This window comes from Mchenga conophoros, linkage group LG11 (genome assembly GCF_057382185.1).
Source record: "Mchenga conophoros isolate Kocher_MC1m ecotype Shallow Benthic linkage group LG11, M_conophoros_male_GT1.1, whole genome shotgun sequence".
In the NCBI taxonomy this organism is placed as follows: Eukaryota; Metazoa; Chordata; class Actinopteri; order Cichliformes; family Cichlidae; genus Mchenga; species Mchenga conophoros.
In genome coordinates this window covers 8972050-8987002 of record NC_140536.1, presented here as the reverse complement: position 1 = coordinate 8987002, position 14953 = coordinate 8972050, and the positions used below count along the sequence as shown (strand labels likewise).

Here is a 14953-nt window from a genome sequence, read left to right as displayed (position 1 = left end):
AGCAGACAATCAAATGTGCCTTCAAGATGAATCAGTCAAGGAGAGTACTGGCATGAAATTCCATCTATTTCTAACAGGCATGAGCAAAAACATTTACAGTCATTGAGATGTAATAAAAAGTGTCAGGTGGCCTGGTTAAATGCTGTATTACATAGCAGACATGATGTGGGTTAAACGGCAACAGAGTCTAAAACAAACTGTGTTAGGATTTAACTTGAACCCATGTTAGCAGATGATAGCTTCAAAAGTCCTTAACCTTTAAAACCTTTACCACACATTTATCTCATTATTTACATGAATTGCTTTGATTATTAAGCTTGTGCATTAGGAAGACAAAAGCACAGCACTTAGTAAAACAGTTTAGCTCTATTAATCAATAAACATGCAAACACATTCTCAAAATTACAGAATATAATGGATAACTGAATGAAAATCCCAACTATGACTCCAAACAGTAGAAGTTGAGTAGAAGTAGAATGCTGAATACTGTATAGCCTACATTAACCATTTAAAACCGTTTAACAACTGTTACATAATAATATTTATGCGATTGCACTCGATAAGTTCAAAATCCGTTCATATGAAAGCATTTGGTGTGTTATGTATGTAGGCGGAGCCAATAAAGCAGTCTGGGGATCATCTGAAGAACCATAGGGGTATATATTTAAAAAAAATAACCCTCTACTTTTCTCTGACAAACTTAAAAAATAGTACAAGAACAAACAAATCCAAAAAACATATTGATATGCAGCCACTATTTGCAGCATGATGTCACAGTACACAGGCAACAGAGGAATAAAGGCTAGGATGACTCCCCTCTCCAGTGGTTGCATCCATGTTCCTAAAAATAACCCATTCATTCTATAACCATATAGACATACAGGCCAAAACCAGCACGAGCATCACAGCTGAGCCTCTCAGATTTGCTCAAAGACAAAGCAGGATGTGAAATGTATTGAATCAAAGGCCATAACACTGACTCAGCAGGGTTGTGTAACAGTGTGTGTACGTCGGAGCTGAGTTGAGAGCACTTCCCTCAGGCCCTCAGGTAGTCAATTACAAAGACAGAGATGGATAGGCATTAAGTCAGTCTGCTCTGCACTCTTTGGGCAAATGTAAATATAGACGAACATGAACACACCAGCTCTTAGTCTAACAACATCAGGTGCTTAGTTTAAGCAAATGTTCACAGACGCACCCACAGAATAAGGCAATACAAATATCACATAGCATGCAGTGTCACCTGTTTTGTTTTGGTTGGATTCCAGGCTTATCCCTCAATTTAAAAGCTCGACCGTGCTAGAAAAAATATCCACAAACACTAACTCTGCCTCATGTTACACATGACCCACCATAAAGTACAATAACATCAGGATTACAACACTATAGACACACTTTAAAGGCCCGTAGGGGTAGCTTGAGAATATTACAGCGGTTTTTCAGTTGGCACACTGCTACTACTCTCTCTCTGACTCTGTTATATTTCCAGCATGGCACTAACACTGCTTTAACTCTAACTAGCTCTTTTTGTTTTATTGCCTCTCATTAATTGTAGCCAATGAATGTGGCTCCCACAGGTAGAAGTAACAACTAAATATAACCAAGACCTAAATGAAAAAAACAAGGGTGATGTATCACTAATGGTCCCTGTTCTGTTCAGGCACAAGCAGGGCAACAGTCCACGCCTTGATCTGATCAGTGCCCGCATTTCGGCTCGTAATCACATGCTTTAATCAGATGAAGCGGGATGAACAGACTGATCTGATACGAGGTGACAAAACAGGCTGACGGGCTCTTCATAAAAATAAATAAATAAAAGAGATGAAACCACATGATGCCCACACACGTGTGTTTGCTGAGGAGGAAACAGTGAAAATGAGCGGAGACGCATGAAGCCACGTGAGGGAGAGAGCGGCGGGGGTTTGTGATGGTATGTCTTTGTGCAGATGAGATCAGGTCATGGAGCCTTAAGTACTGGTTGTTTTGGTGCTACATGATGCAGATTGTGGACTAATCCTGACATGCAAACTGAGCACCTGGTCAGGAAACACACACACACACACACACACACACACACACACACACACACACACACACACACACACACACACACACACACACTTATGAATCTTTCACGTGTGAGCTCAAAAACATGTGCGGAGCTATTTACAGGATATTTTTGCATCGCACCTCTATAATAGTCTCACTGGGGCCCTTTCTTTTAGGTTTATTGTTAACATTATACTAGAACGTGTTGGAACAACACACGTATATTATTTAAAAGACCAGTGATGGTTTGGCCTAGATCTGAGTAGCTCTAGGCACAATAATATTTTACCTTCACAGCCCTGGTGGTCCACCCTCACAGACCCGTCCTTCTGTATCCTAACACCCCCCGGTCCGGATATCCTCCTCGGTGTAGCCGCTGATGATGCTCCGGTGGCGGCAGCGCCCCGGTGCTCCGTCGCCAGTGTTCTACAGCACTGGTAGCACACCGCCCATGCCTGTTCCTCGTTGATGGGCTGGTTATAAAGCCTCAGTATCTCCTCCAGAGACAGATCATCCGCTCCCGCTTCTTCCGGCGAGTTCATCGTGTTGTGATGCTGCTCCTCATCCCGGCGAGTCGCTGCAGCAGCATCCTTCAGCCCTCTGTTGTCCCCGCCGCATCGTCGTCCATCCATCCTTTCATTATCTCAGTGCAGGAGGCCCGATGGCGAGAACAGGTCCAGTCTCATGAGCGAGTACTGACCCGGAGGCATCGATGCTTCCCTCTTGTCTCCCCAGGTAACAGCAGCAGCAGCAGCAGCCAGTCAATCAGCACAGCACTGGATCTGGATCTTTCCCCGCCCGCCTGATGTTCAGGCTTTGCTACCAGCAGTCATAAGATACGGTGTGTTTATGCGATTAAGCCCGGCTCGGTGTGTGTGGGTTTGTCTCACATCGCAATTCAGCAAGCTAGGCTCAGTCATTTGTCACATGATCTCTCTCTCTCGCTCTCTCTCTCTCTCTCGCTTTCTTTTTCTCTCAAAGTCCTGAGTGTGGACTGGCATCAAGTTAAAGAACTGTGGCCCCTGTAACACAGTGAGTTGTTTGGTATTTTGAGTAATCGCAAAGGGTCTGCAATATAAACTAATGTCTGCTCTCCGTTATTACCTGTTCACACGTGTTCACATGTGTCCCTGTAGAATCTGAGGTCTAATAGTCCTTTCTGAAGTTGGTCTCTGTGACTGATGTAAACATAAAATGTACCTACTCTGCTCGTTTACTGCTGCTTTCTTAATATCCTTTTTGGAGTAGACTCCCAGTTCATAACTTTCTTCTGTTTGGCCTGAACAGAACGTTTGAACGCATATCTGCCATTTCCCCCCCAGCTATTTATACATCTAACAGTGTATAAATAGCAGTGCTTTTATACACCATTTATACAACAGTTTAAAAGGGGAAAACTGAAATGCAGAAATGCAGGTGGAGAGTGAGTCTGTCATGGGCACTAGGTTTTATGCCTAAGTTTTGAATTGTTGCTGATTGTTTGGTGTTTATGGTGTTTTGTTTTCTAGTTGATATTCCCTGTTTGGTTCACCATGTTTATATAGATGGGTTTTCTTTTAAATTCTGTCCCTTTTTGCTGTCTAGTTTCATTTTGTACCTAATTCCACGAGTTTTGTGATATCCTTTCTCCCCTGTATTTTCCCACTTTTAAGGTTTTGTTGTTTCTTTCAATGCCATTTCCTCATGTTATGTTTACTTTTTTATCCAAGTTCCCTGTTTAATTATTGCCATTCATTTCCTGTTTTAGTTTGCTAGTTAGTTGTCTCCTGTGTTTGGTATTTACTTTGTCACCTGCTATTTGAATTGTGTGCACCATTCTTCAGTGTGTGTGTGTGTGTGTGTGTGTGTGTGTATAAGCCCACTCAGTCCTTTAACAGTGCTTCTCTTTATCCTTTTAGTGTGTCTAGCATGGCTTAGTTCCTTTTATTTCTACTTCTAACCAAAAAGGTGGATAATGTCAGCAGTTAAGGAACATTTTGACATGCTATCGCCTACTAATAACATTAATCATTCTCAGAGAGGATGGGTAGATGTGTGTGTGTGTGTGTCTGTTTGTGTATTTATATTAAACATACACATATGGGTATTCTACAAGTGATACATCATTACATATCCACTCGAGTCCACATGTATTATCAGAGCAGGGCTGCTGTAAATCGAATGAGCAGCAGGTGTCAGTACTGTGCTGTTGAACCGGGCTTCATGTGATCTGCCCTTTGGTGAAGCAATTGGCTGGAAAGATTCAACACCTTCATTCAAACATAAGTCTTTGTTTCCCTTTCGAAGTGTATCCACTGCTCTTATTTTAGTTGGATTAGCAGTCTATGATTACCGTCTTATAGTTATTTGTCTAAAAGGCCCTACTTTTAGCTGTTGTGTATCATCTCAGGTCTTTTTCTGATTAGCCCTCTCATTAGAATCGAACAGGCACTTGCACTTCTAGGTTGCGCTAGACTGTTTACTGCTCCCTTCACTATGGCTTACTTCATGCAGTGGCAGTTTTTGATATGGGCGACATGGGTTATTGATCAAGGTGGCATCATGGTGGGCATTAACAAAACAAGTTGCTCGCACCCATGCTGCCTTGACATCAAGCCAGCGCATTTTGGGGATTGCATAGGCACCGATCGGTTTTCTAATAAGAGCTCCCTCCATTTGCGAGGAGCTCTTGCCGTGCAGGGAGGAGAGGGGCGAAGCGGCCAGGGATTCTCTGGGTGGCCGAAGTGGCATCTAAAAACCAGCTTGCAAAATAAAAGGAAATAAAAACAAACCACCAAATACAAAAATAACAGACATTATGATATAGACTTATAATTGGCACCGATGTGTTTTCTAAATTCTATCACACACATATACGCGAAAAGTAAATGTGAGATCCCTCGGTGCGCCTTCTTGCTACTGCTGTGCTTAAGTCTCACACACAACCTGCCAAAAGGGGAGGGGGCGGGCTGCTTCCAAATAGAGCACATTTCATTCATAATATTCAAATGGAAGATGGACAAGAAAAGGTCAAAGCCAGCAGGTCCTCAGTTTAGAAAAAAAGAAAAGAAGAGGAGGAAAAACGAGCAAAAGATAGAGTTAAGCAGATGTGTCATTGGATAATGGCACTTATTATGCATCCTGAAACAAGAGAATATTCATTAGTAGGGATAGTGATAAATTTCTGTTTACCTTTAGCCACTTGGCTATCATAGTAAAACAGTAAACTGACAGTAGCCACTGAGATGTGGCTTATTGAATCTTTTGGACTGTGTTCAGCATAATATTAATTAGCCATTAATTGGAAGAGGTGTGTTGTTGATGTGTCTCCTATTCTCAATATATCACAAATTATAATTGTAATGTCTTTTAGCTGTTTGCATATGATTAAATATTGTTATTATTATCCAATGCTTTGTGTGTTCATTTAATACTACTGATACACATATCAAAGTATATTTATAACACAACACAAGAACAGTGATTATATGAGCAAGAATGATCACTACTGTCATTATTTATTGACATTCCTAAAAAAGTTGAAAGACAGAAAGAAACTATTAGAGAGACTGTTTAGCATAGTAACATCATGATAATTATATAACATTCACATATAATAATAATGAATAGAGTGAACTGTAGAAATGCCAAATATTTAATATAAAATGTAAATGTTTACATAATATTGGTAAGAACTCAGTGGTGAGCTCATAATAAGATATTAACAAAACAAAATGATTATTAATAACTAGAAATGAATGGTAGACTTTGTGAGTTAGTTAAAGTAAAAGAATCCATCCATCTTCATCCACTTTTCCAGGGCTGGATAAGTAGTACAGAATACAGTAACCAAAATACATCATATACAGCCTTATACCTCAGTAATCAAATCTGACTTCTCTCTGCTCTGCCTGGTGTTCACTGACTTCATGTCACTGGGAGAGCGTGTCTCCTCTTCTTGGAAGGCACTCTCCAGCACATTCAGGATGGATTTTCGTATTTCAGCCTTAAAATCTTGTCTCAAGAAGACATACAGCAGTGGATTCAAGCAGCAGTGAAGAATGACCAAATTCTCGGAGACATACAACACAATTCGGAAGGCATAGTGAAATGTTTCATTTGGTGGAATAAATACCACCAGCTGAATTAGATCAATGATGTAATAGGGCCCCCAGCACAGAAAAAAAGTGACGATAATGGAAGCAATAACTTTAAAGGGGCGACTTGATTGGCTGGCCAGGTTGCGGTTTGTCCTGAGACGATGGATGATGACAGCATAACAAGCGACAATGACAGTGAAGGGGACTGCAAATCCTAAAAGGAAGTGGGTGATTGAAATGGTATGAAAGACAGATGGTGTTGCATATTTAAAATCCTCAACACTGCTGAAGCAGTAAGTTGTGTTTTTAGACACTTCCTCTGTGTGCATGAAAAAAAAAAATTGAATGTTGACAAACAAAGCCAACACCCAAACACACAGACTCACATAGAATGCGTTGCGTACATTTCGGTGGTTCTGAGTCCAGACAGGACACACCACAGACATGCACCTGTCCACACTGATCACCACCAGAATGTAGACACTGGCAAACATGTTCAGAGAGATTGTAGTGGCGTCCAGCTTGCACATGAAATTACCGAAAGGCCAGTGAAACCGCAAAGCCAGGAATGTTACACTAAAGGGCAGAAATGCTGCAAAGATGAAGTCAGCCACAGCAAGGTTGAGGTACCAAACTGTGTTAACAGTTTTCTTCATCCTGAACCCGGTCACCCAGATAACCAGTCCATTCCCGAGCAGACCGAGGAGAGAGACCAGGGAGAAAACAGCGATAGATATGATGTTGAAAGACTGACGCAAGTTATCCAAAGACTCATCTACATCAGGTGCGGCACTTGTATTGCTTGGACTGAAATTTTCTGGGGTCATTGCAATCATTGCTTTGAGACCTGCAGCAACAGAACAAAAACAAAACAAGTGAACAAGTGTGTTTTAAATTTCTGCTTGAGTCTAGTACAGCTGAAGTTATGACACAAATGAAGACTGTCCATATCAGACCTTAGAGTTAAATCAACATAAACAGTAATGAATTCACTTACAGATTTAAACGTTAAGGCAGATTAAGGTCTAGATTTCAGGTGAGCCAAGAAGTAATTGAAGAAATTTAAGAGCAGTCATGAAAAAAAGAGGTATACCAACTAATTTATTATTAGCAATTTGTTATAAGATTGCATATCTCAAACTAAATTATAATTATGATACAGGGCTTACAAAAAAAAAGTAATGGGGATGACTGGGACATGCTTGTTTTTAACTCAAGTTATCAATAAAAGGTGCAGGAAAATAATCAGTGGTGTAAATAAACAAAAATCCATAGATGATGGATTTTCATGAAGCAGCATGACACAAATGAATCACCATCTGTTCTTGTAATGAACTGTAATGACCTTTGTGTTTGGTTTGAATACACCTTAAACGGTACACCTGCATTTTTTCAACTATTAGGCAGAAAAACATACACTGTCACTCTCTGAGAGTTTGTAGACAAGTTATAACTATGAAAGAAATGCAGTACTTTATTAGTACCCAATTCTATGTAAGATAGTCTGACTCGAGTGATAAGGAAAGTGGAATGAGCAATATATTTACAGTGACCTCCATCACATGTGAAACTTGCTAAAACCCTTCATAATTAACTCAATTAACAAAAATCAAACGCACATGGATTCAGTGACACAGCTTACCTTTCCTTCCTCCTCTGAATCAGAGACTGACTATATATAGGGCTATCAATTTCCCTTCAAGTAGCCACTACCACTAGCTTGAGCTGAGGAATCTAAAACTAAAACTCATTACCCATACTGTCCAGTTGTTGTTGTTGTTTTTGGTTTTTTTTAAACTGTATTCAAACAAGTCAATACTATAAATGGCTTCAAGTGCTCATTCAGGCCTTTTAGAAGCCAGACACCCAGACACTGAGCCATGGCTCTATGCTACATGCACACAGTCCTGCATATTCACTTTTTCCAGATGTGCTTGGATTTAAAAAAATTCCCTTCTCTCTGTGTACCTGGCCTGTACCACTACACTTGTCTTTGGAATGTCTGCCTTCCTGCCTTTTTTCACAAAATGGTATGAGTCTGTTCTGTCTTTGTATGTGAATGGTTGCATGATTTGCTTATCAAAATAAATACCCGTCCCTGCCTGCATGGTTTCAGCAGTCCCACATACAAACTGGCCATTAATAATTGACATGAAATAATCTCATGGGCTGGATGCTGTCTTGTTTCTTTATGTTGTTGGGGGTTCTCAAGAATGACACCATTACTTGAAGAGAAGGTATTTGTAAATGTAAAACAACGCTTTGCCATCACATTCTGCCCAGAGGTAACTCCCTCTAGCTCTCTAGCTCCCCCTACAGTCTAGGAGTATTAACAACATAAAACATGATACTTTGCTGTTATCATTACAGATGTAATTGTATATAGCCGGCTTGCAGTTCGTTTGACACACCTGTGTTTCAACGAAGCCTGACAGACTACTTAAAAAAATTAAAACAAAACAAAAAACTACATCCTAATCTCAAAATATAAAGACACCTTAAATGGTAGAGGAGGTACATTGTAGTCTTTGAAGAAGCGCAATACCTTGGTCATTTTGGACCTTTGCATTGTATGCGCTTAATTCACATAAAAACAGACAGACATTTTTGATGTTACAGCCCAAACAATTTTTTTAAACAAAAGCTGAACTATTTTAATACAAACATTCGCTTATATTTATTTCACTCACCACGATTTTGCATAAATTCTCCTCATTAGGTAGACATAGTATGTAACTAAAACCACTTTCTAAATTTGGTTTAAATGCACCATAACAGATAATATCTGGAGTTTTACAGCAAGTACATACCGCACTGCCACTGTCTGAGGCTTTTTAGACAAGTTGTATTTATGACAGAAAAAAACAGTGAAGTCCTCACATCAGTGCTCTCAAGCAGTTTAGCTAATTTACCCAATATTAGTTAATTAGCTTATTTTACAAGATTAGTGTTTTCCTGAATAGAAAATAACCATGGATTTTATGGTTGTACAAAATAACAAGATTGCATACCTTTGGTGAAGTGCTCCTGTTTGGCTGTTGATGAATACAGAAAAATGACTGATCAAACTGACTGGTTAATATAACTCAGACTAATCAGGGGAGGATCTACTGTGGTGGCATGTGTCGTCATAAAATAATCTTTCTAATATATTGCATAATACCCCCCCCCCCCCCCGCACTTAATTTAAAAATGGTTCAGCCCGTTGCTTCCAACTGCTTTATTTGTTTTTAGTAGCAACTAATACCTATAACTGTGCCAGAGGACAATTTGAATCGATACCATGGGCAATTCAGATTGTCTTGACTTCTTCGTTATATAGCTTGTATTTAGATAGCTTATACCTCATAATTGGCGTTTTGTTGTTTTGTTTTTCCATTTGAAATGTTAATATTCTTGTTTTGATTGTAAGCTTTGATTCCTGTGTGTCTATTTTATCGTTATTCTAGTGTTGTATCTTAATTTTTATGATATTTCTTGCTTTGGTTTACGTCAGGTGTTATTATTCCCAGCAATAGTCACCTAAGTGTTCCTGTTTGTGCCTCTTTTTGTTTAATTTCTGTATCAACATCTTGACATCTTAGTGTCGTTTACAATATCTCTGACGTCCTGGGTTTCTCTCTTTTTTTTTTCTGTTTTAATTTTTAATTTTTTTAATGTCAGTGTCAATGTTTTCACCTTTTGTTTGTTGTGCTTGTTCTCCACAGAAAACTCTTAGTGTATTTATAGTCGAGTCTATACTGTGTCGAGATGTCTGTTTTGTGCCAGTGCTAGTTTCAGTCATAATGCAAATGTACTGTTTACTTTGCAAACTGAAAACCATTTCCTGTTTCAGACCACAGTTGTGATGTCCTGCTTAGTAACATAAATCGAACACATGGGCAAAATTCTTGTAAAAGTTTTTATAGCTACTTATTATTAGAACTATTTATAACTAGATTTTAGGGCTGTGTCCTGAGTCAGTTTCTCTTTTGCCTCTACACCAATGAATCAGAAATAGCCTAGGTTTAACTTCACTAAAATAACATCAAACTGATTAACATTAATTTTTTCAGTAACTTTTTTGTTGTCCAAATAAACACTTGTGACTTCCCCAAAACTTTTTTTTTGACATTTTACATGCTTGATTGATTCATTAGCGCTCTTTCAAAAATCAGAGACAAACTAAACAGCTTGCAGCTTTATACTGGCACTTTCACATCATATTTAATGTTCAGTCTATATCTTTACTGATATAGACTTCAATGACATAAACAGCACAAAATTGTATGTCACAGAGATAGGATATGGAAAAGGGAGGCAAACCCTCAACTCTCTGCCCTCTTATACTTCCTCTATACTTCCTTGCAGCTCTGTTATTAGACAGACCAACAGCCTTCATTTTTGCAGCACCCATCTTATCAAAATCATATCTAAAGCTGCGGGGCATTTGAGCTGGTCTGGTATCATGTGGTTTGCTGCACTGCAACTCTGCATAGTACTTTGAATGATGGCATTAGTGTTTTGATATTTACTGATGTAGATATATAATGTTTTTTTCTGCAGGCGGTATTCTCAACTTTTTTTTTTGAAAAAACACGAATGGTATTTTTCTGTGACTATGTGTACTGTCTCTCAATGTCTTCTTCATTTGTTGAGTCTTACACTGTCAAAATTCAGTTTTCAGACAGAAAATACATACTGGTTAATTCAATTTGTTTTACAAACCCTAATTCAAAAAGTATTCCAAAATAAATTTTTAAGAAGAAAGTACTTGATTTTGAAAATAATCCCGTTATGTTGATTTCTGATGCTAGAGCTCAGTTTCCTGTGGTGGTGATCACACTGGTTAAATGCCAGTATGACCCTCAAAGCAAATGACAAAGCCAGGTGATGATCTTCCATTGCTTTAATTGTCAGATTTAGTGGAACACTTGCATACGTGGGCATATGTGTGTGTATGTTGTGGAATTATATAGCATTATATAGCTTTTTAGCATTATACTTTTCAGCATTATACGTTTAAGCAGGCCTCTGTGTGACCTTAGGAGCAAGAATAGTTGAAGCAACATTACAGGAACAAGATGCACAGACGGGATACTTATAGTACAAAAGTTGTAGACAAGAGGGGGGCAAAAGGGCAGTGTGAAGAACAGTTTAACACCTTGGATAAGTATAGACTAGAAAAGCAGAACTAAGGAGGAGAGCATAAACCCCTGGCGCAACACACACTTGACACCTACGAATCGCACACTGACATGACCCACACACACTCCCACAGTACAGACAGGAACACACACACATTGCAGGCAGAGACATGTACATCACACACACACATGCACAATTAAGATATGCAATTAAGAAAGGGGTTAAAGATAGGGCAAGACCTTAAAAGAAAAGGTAGAAGATGAGAGATGAGGAAGAAGTTGTTTTGATCGAAACTGTGCATGACGTATAGGTGAACGTGATAACAGAATAACAGGAAAGGTGGGAGGTAAATAAGGTTCGAAGAACTGCCCTTCGAATCTGCAAGATGCTTCATGCTGAGCTGATTCCCTCCTGCGCAGGGGTTGAAATAAAGAAGTTGATGAATTGAAGGAGTCTGTCTCGAGTCGTTTGTTGAGTCAGTCGTTGTGGTCTTTCACCAGGTCAGATTCAAAGGATCGGTAGAGGCGTCAGCACGCCGACAATGTGTGTGAGTGTATGTGTGTGTGGTTCTACAAAACAGAATGAAGAAAACAACACAGATTACAATCTAATGTAAACACCAATAATCACGTTAGTAGGCTACATAACATATTACAGCCACATACTTCTATTATGGACCTTATTACTACGCTGATGGCCTTTGCTTGTAGTAGGATGGAAATGGAAAGATGTAATCATCTTTCCATTACTTATGATGTTAAATAAAGTAAAATGAGGCAAATAAACATGATAAAAATCACCAACTCAAACTAAAACTTAGCTTAGTCTAGCCCAGGGGTGGGCAATCTCAGTCCATGAGGGCTGGTGTCCCTGTAGGTTTTAGATGTGTCCTCAAACCAACACAGCTGATTTAAATGGATAAATTAGCTCCTCAACATGTCCTGAAGTTCTCCAGAGGCCTGGTAATGAACTAATCATGTGATTCAGGTGTGATGATCATTTAGCCATTTATTTTTAGCTCAAAATGACAACATTAACACAGTAAAACAGGTCTCTTTCTTAAACAGAAGCCTGTCATGCTTAACTTTGAGAATATAAGTAAATCTTTCTTTAAAAGAACTCTGTCCTGCTTAACTTAAAATTATATAAATTAATAGAAAGCAATAGAACAAAAATATTCTTGTAACAGTGCACATATAGTGCATTTAGTACAATTGGCTTCAGTTGAGATATTATTTCAGCTTTTCTAATGCTAATCAGCTGCTCCTGTTTGTAAACCCGCTTGTTCCCACACAGCAAATTCAAAAGTGTTAAATTTTTTGGTGTTAATAGTCTCCTTGCAAAAGTAGAGTTAATTTTACTCTAAGTAGAGTCACATTTTTTTAATGTAACTCTGAGGTGTAAAATGATAGTAGTTAAAATCGAGTGTTAAAAATGAGTGTTTCTATGTCAAATCTGGAGGTGTTACAATGGAAACATTAACTCTTGACCTCTTAACTCTGAACTCCCACAGGGGCTATGACACCAACAGAGTAAATTCACAGACTCCGCCCCCAGCACGGCTCCAATCGAAGCTGAAGTGAAGCCGTTTCAGAACATTTTGCTCTACATATTTGAGTTGTTTGCCGTGCTTGGTAAGTCATTTTTTCAAAGATTGTTTCAATTATTATTATGAGCTTTTACTTCTGTGGCTCTTTGGAGTTGAGACAAAGCTGTGTGAAAGGCATTAGCCATGTTGCTCGCTGATAGCATAATATTCTGTTTTAGCTAGCTGAAAGGTATTGTTTGCGGGCAAATACCACAGCCTTGAAAAAAGCTTGCATGTGAATTTTCAGTCAAACTTTTGGTCAAATACACCTAAAACAATGTCTAGAATGTGAAATGTTGGTATAATGGTGCTACTTGAAGCCTGAAAACGATCGCCCATAAAAAAACAAACAAAAAGCGAGCAAACAGCAGTAGCAGACGTCCTGACTCGATTCTACGTTAGCATAGATCCCTCCAGAGTTTTGTGCACACGGTTTAGGTAAAAATGAAAAAGGTTGAGGTTTTACATTTAGTTCAGTATTACCTGTTGCCTGTGTCCTTGTCTTTTGGGAAAATACTTTACACAAGTAATGGCTCAAAGAGGATTCCTTTTTTTTTTTTACTGTGCTGCAATTGTTTACTGGATTATTTGTGCCATTAATTAGTGTCAACTAATTTTTATTCAATCTCTGCACAGGATATGCTTGTGAAGATGGAATATGGGGGAGAGCAGAAGTGCGCTGAAGTTCCACAAAGGGATGAATGAAGGACATGCATATTGTATTGAAGAAATAAGTGATGAGAATGCTGTTATTTGCATTTACCAGCTCAGACCTTTTGATAAACAAAATTCTAATGAAAGTGAGAACATGTACACTGTTACGTCTTTCAGAAAATGTTTTGAAATTGTGGTGCACAGTTCAGAATAAATGTTTTTCAAAAACCATTGCATCTTTTTAGTAAATGTTTATTTCCAAAAGAAATTTCTAGAAGTTCAGAACAGTAAAATTCCCACTTTTTAGAATGAATTAGAAGATAACTCTTACGTAGTTAAACTAAAATACTCTTTGAGAGTTAATATATAAACTCTTAACACCAAGTGTTAAATTATCAACTCCAGACAGATTTGGTGTTTAACACTAAATCAGAGTTAACGTACCAACTCTCCAAAAAGAGTTAAATTAACACTCTCTGGTGTGGACCCATATAGACACTTTAATAGTGTTGAAATCAAATCTGACAGTGTTAATTTGGACATGCTGGATTTGCTGTGCATGATTACGCATCATAACTCATCATCATTATTCATCTATGTATTACTTTTATGTATTAGTCGTCTATTTGTTGTAATCACCTATCCTTGCAGTTGTTTATTACACAAAATAAATTATATTATCACACTTCTGGCCACATAGCGCTGATATTCACCGCACATGCCCATATTAACCTTAACCAGAGGGTTTAAAAAAAATAAACCAGTGTTTACATACCATATCTGCTTCTGCCGTGGCCTGGTGGACAAAAAATTGGTTAAGGGTTCCCCGAGCTTTCACGCCCCTCATGTTCTTCATGTGCCCACCATTAGAAGCATGCCTATGGAAAAAGTGCGCCGGCACACAGTGCAGTGCGCTTTATAGGTGTTATCGTGCACTTTTCCAGCCAGGTGTTTTCCTTTTCCCATTCCTCCCTGTACTTTTGCAGCCTATTTTTCTTTCTCTGAGGGGAACAAACATTGCTGCTCTAATGCTGGGCTTACACTGTGCGATTTTTGGCCCATTTTGAGACGATCTTTGAGTCGTGCGACCGATTTGGTGATCGGCCCGATTTTGGCCTTCATCGTGCATCGTGTAGTATACGTGGGGTAACGAGAAGCGATTAACACCTCACAACCAGCTCCTGATCATCAATCGCTCGTGAGGGTGTCACCACAGGTGCTCACACTGCTCACGCACAAACACGTAAACGTCGGTGAAAAAGATGGAGCAGCACAGCTGTGCAGCCTGTGATCTGGACACAAGCGATGGAGGCACAACTTGTAGAACTTTGGAAAGCTCATCCGAGCCTTTTCGATGTGGCATCACAAAATTATCACGACCACAACAACCGTGAAAATAGTTGGATTTACATTGCTGCTCAATCACAGCTGCCTGATTAATGTTTTTCATTAGCAA

At 39.0% G+C, this 14953-nt stretch overlaps 2 protein-coding genes and 1 long non-coding RNA gene across 7 annotated transcripts in view; 1 reads left to right on the top strand and 2 right to left on the bottom strand.

Moving 5' to 3' along the window:
* LOC146563594 (protein spire homolog 1-like) overlaps nt 1-2950 on the bottom strand; it is a 37099-nt gene extending 34149 nt beyond the window's left edge. For all 5 annotated transcript variants that reach the window (XM_085290768.1, XM_085290765.1, XM_085290767.1 and 2 more), the window contains exon 1: nt 2339-2950. In XM_085290768.1, coding sequence (XP_085146894.1) covers nt 2339-2681 — 343 coding nt within the window. In that variant the 5' untranslated portion in view covers nt 2682-2950. The remainder of the gene's footprint in view (nt 1-2338) is intronic.
* Nucleotides 2951-5899: 2949 nt separating this feature from the next.
* Nucleotides 5900-6955, bottom strand: LOC146563593 (chemerin-like receptor 1). The gene has a single exon (XM_085290274.1). It carries the CDS (start codon nt 6953-6955, stop codon nt 5900-5902), a length of 1056 nt encoding a protein of 351 aa, XP_085146400.1.
* A 5839-nt stretch (nt 6956-12794) lies between these two features.
* LOC146563592 (uncharacterized) lies at nt 12795-13728 on the top strand. Its single transcript, XR_014894261.1, has 2 exons — nt 12795-12889; nt 13480-13728. It is a non-coding gene; the product is annotated as an uncharacterized LOC146563592 (long non-coding RNA).
* Nucleotides 13729-14953: the final 1225 nt, after the last annotated feature.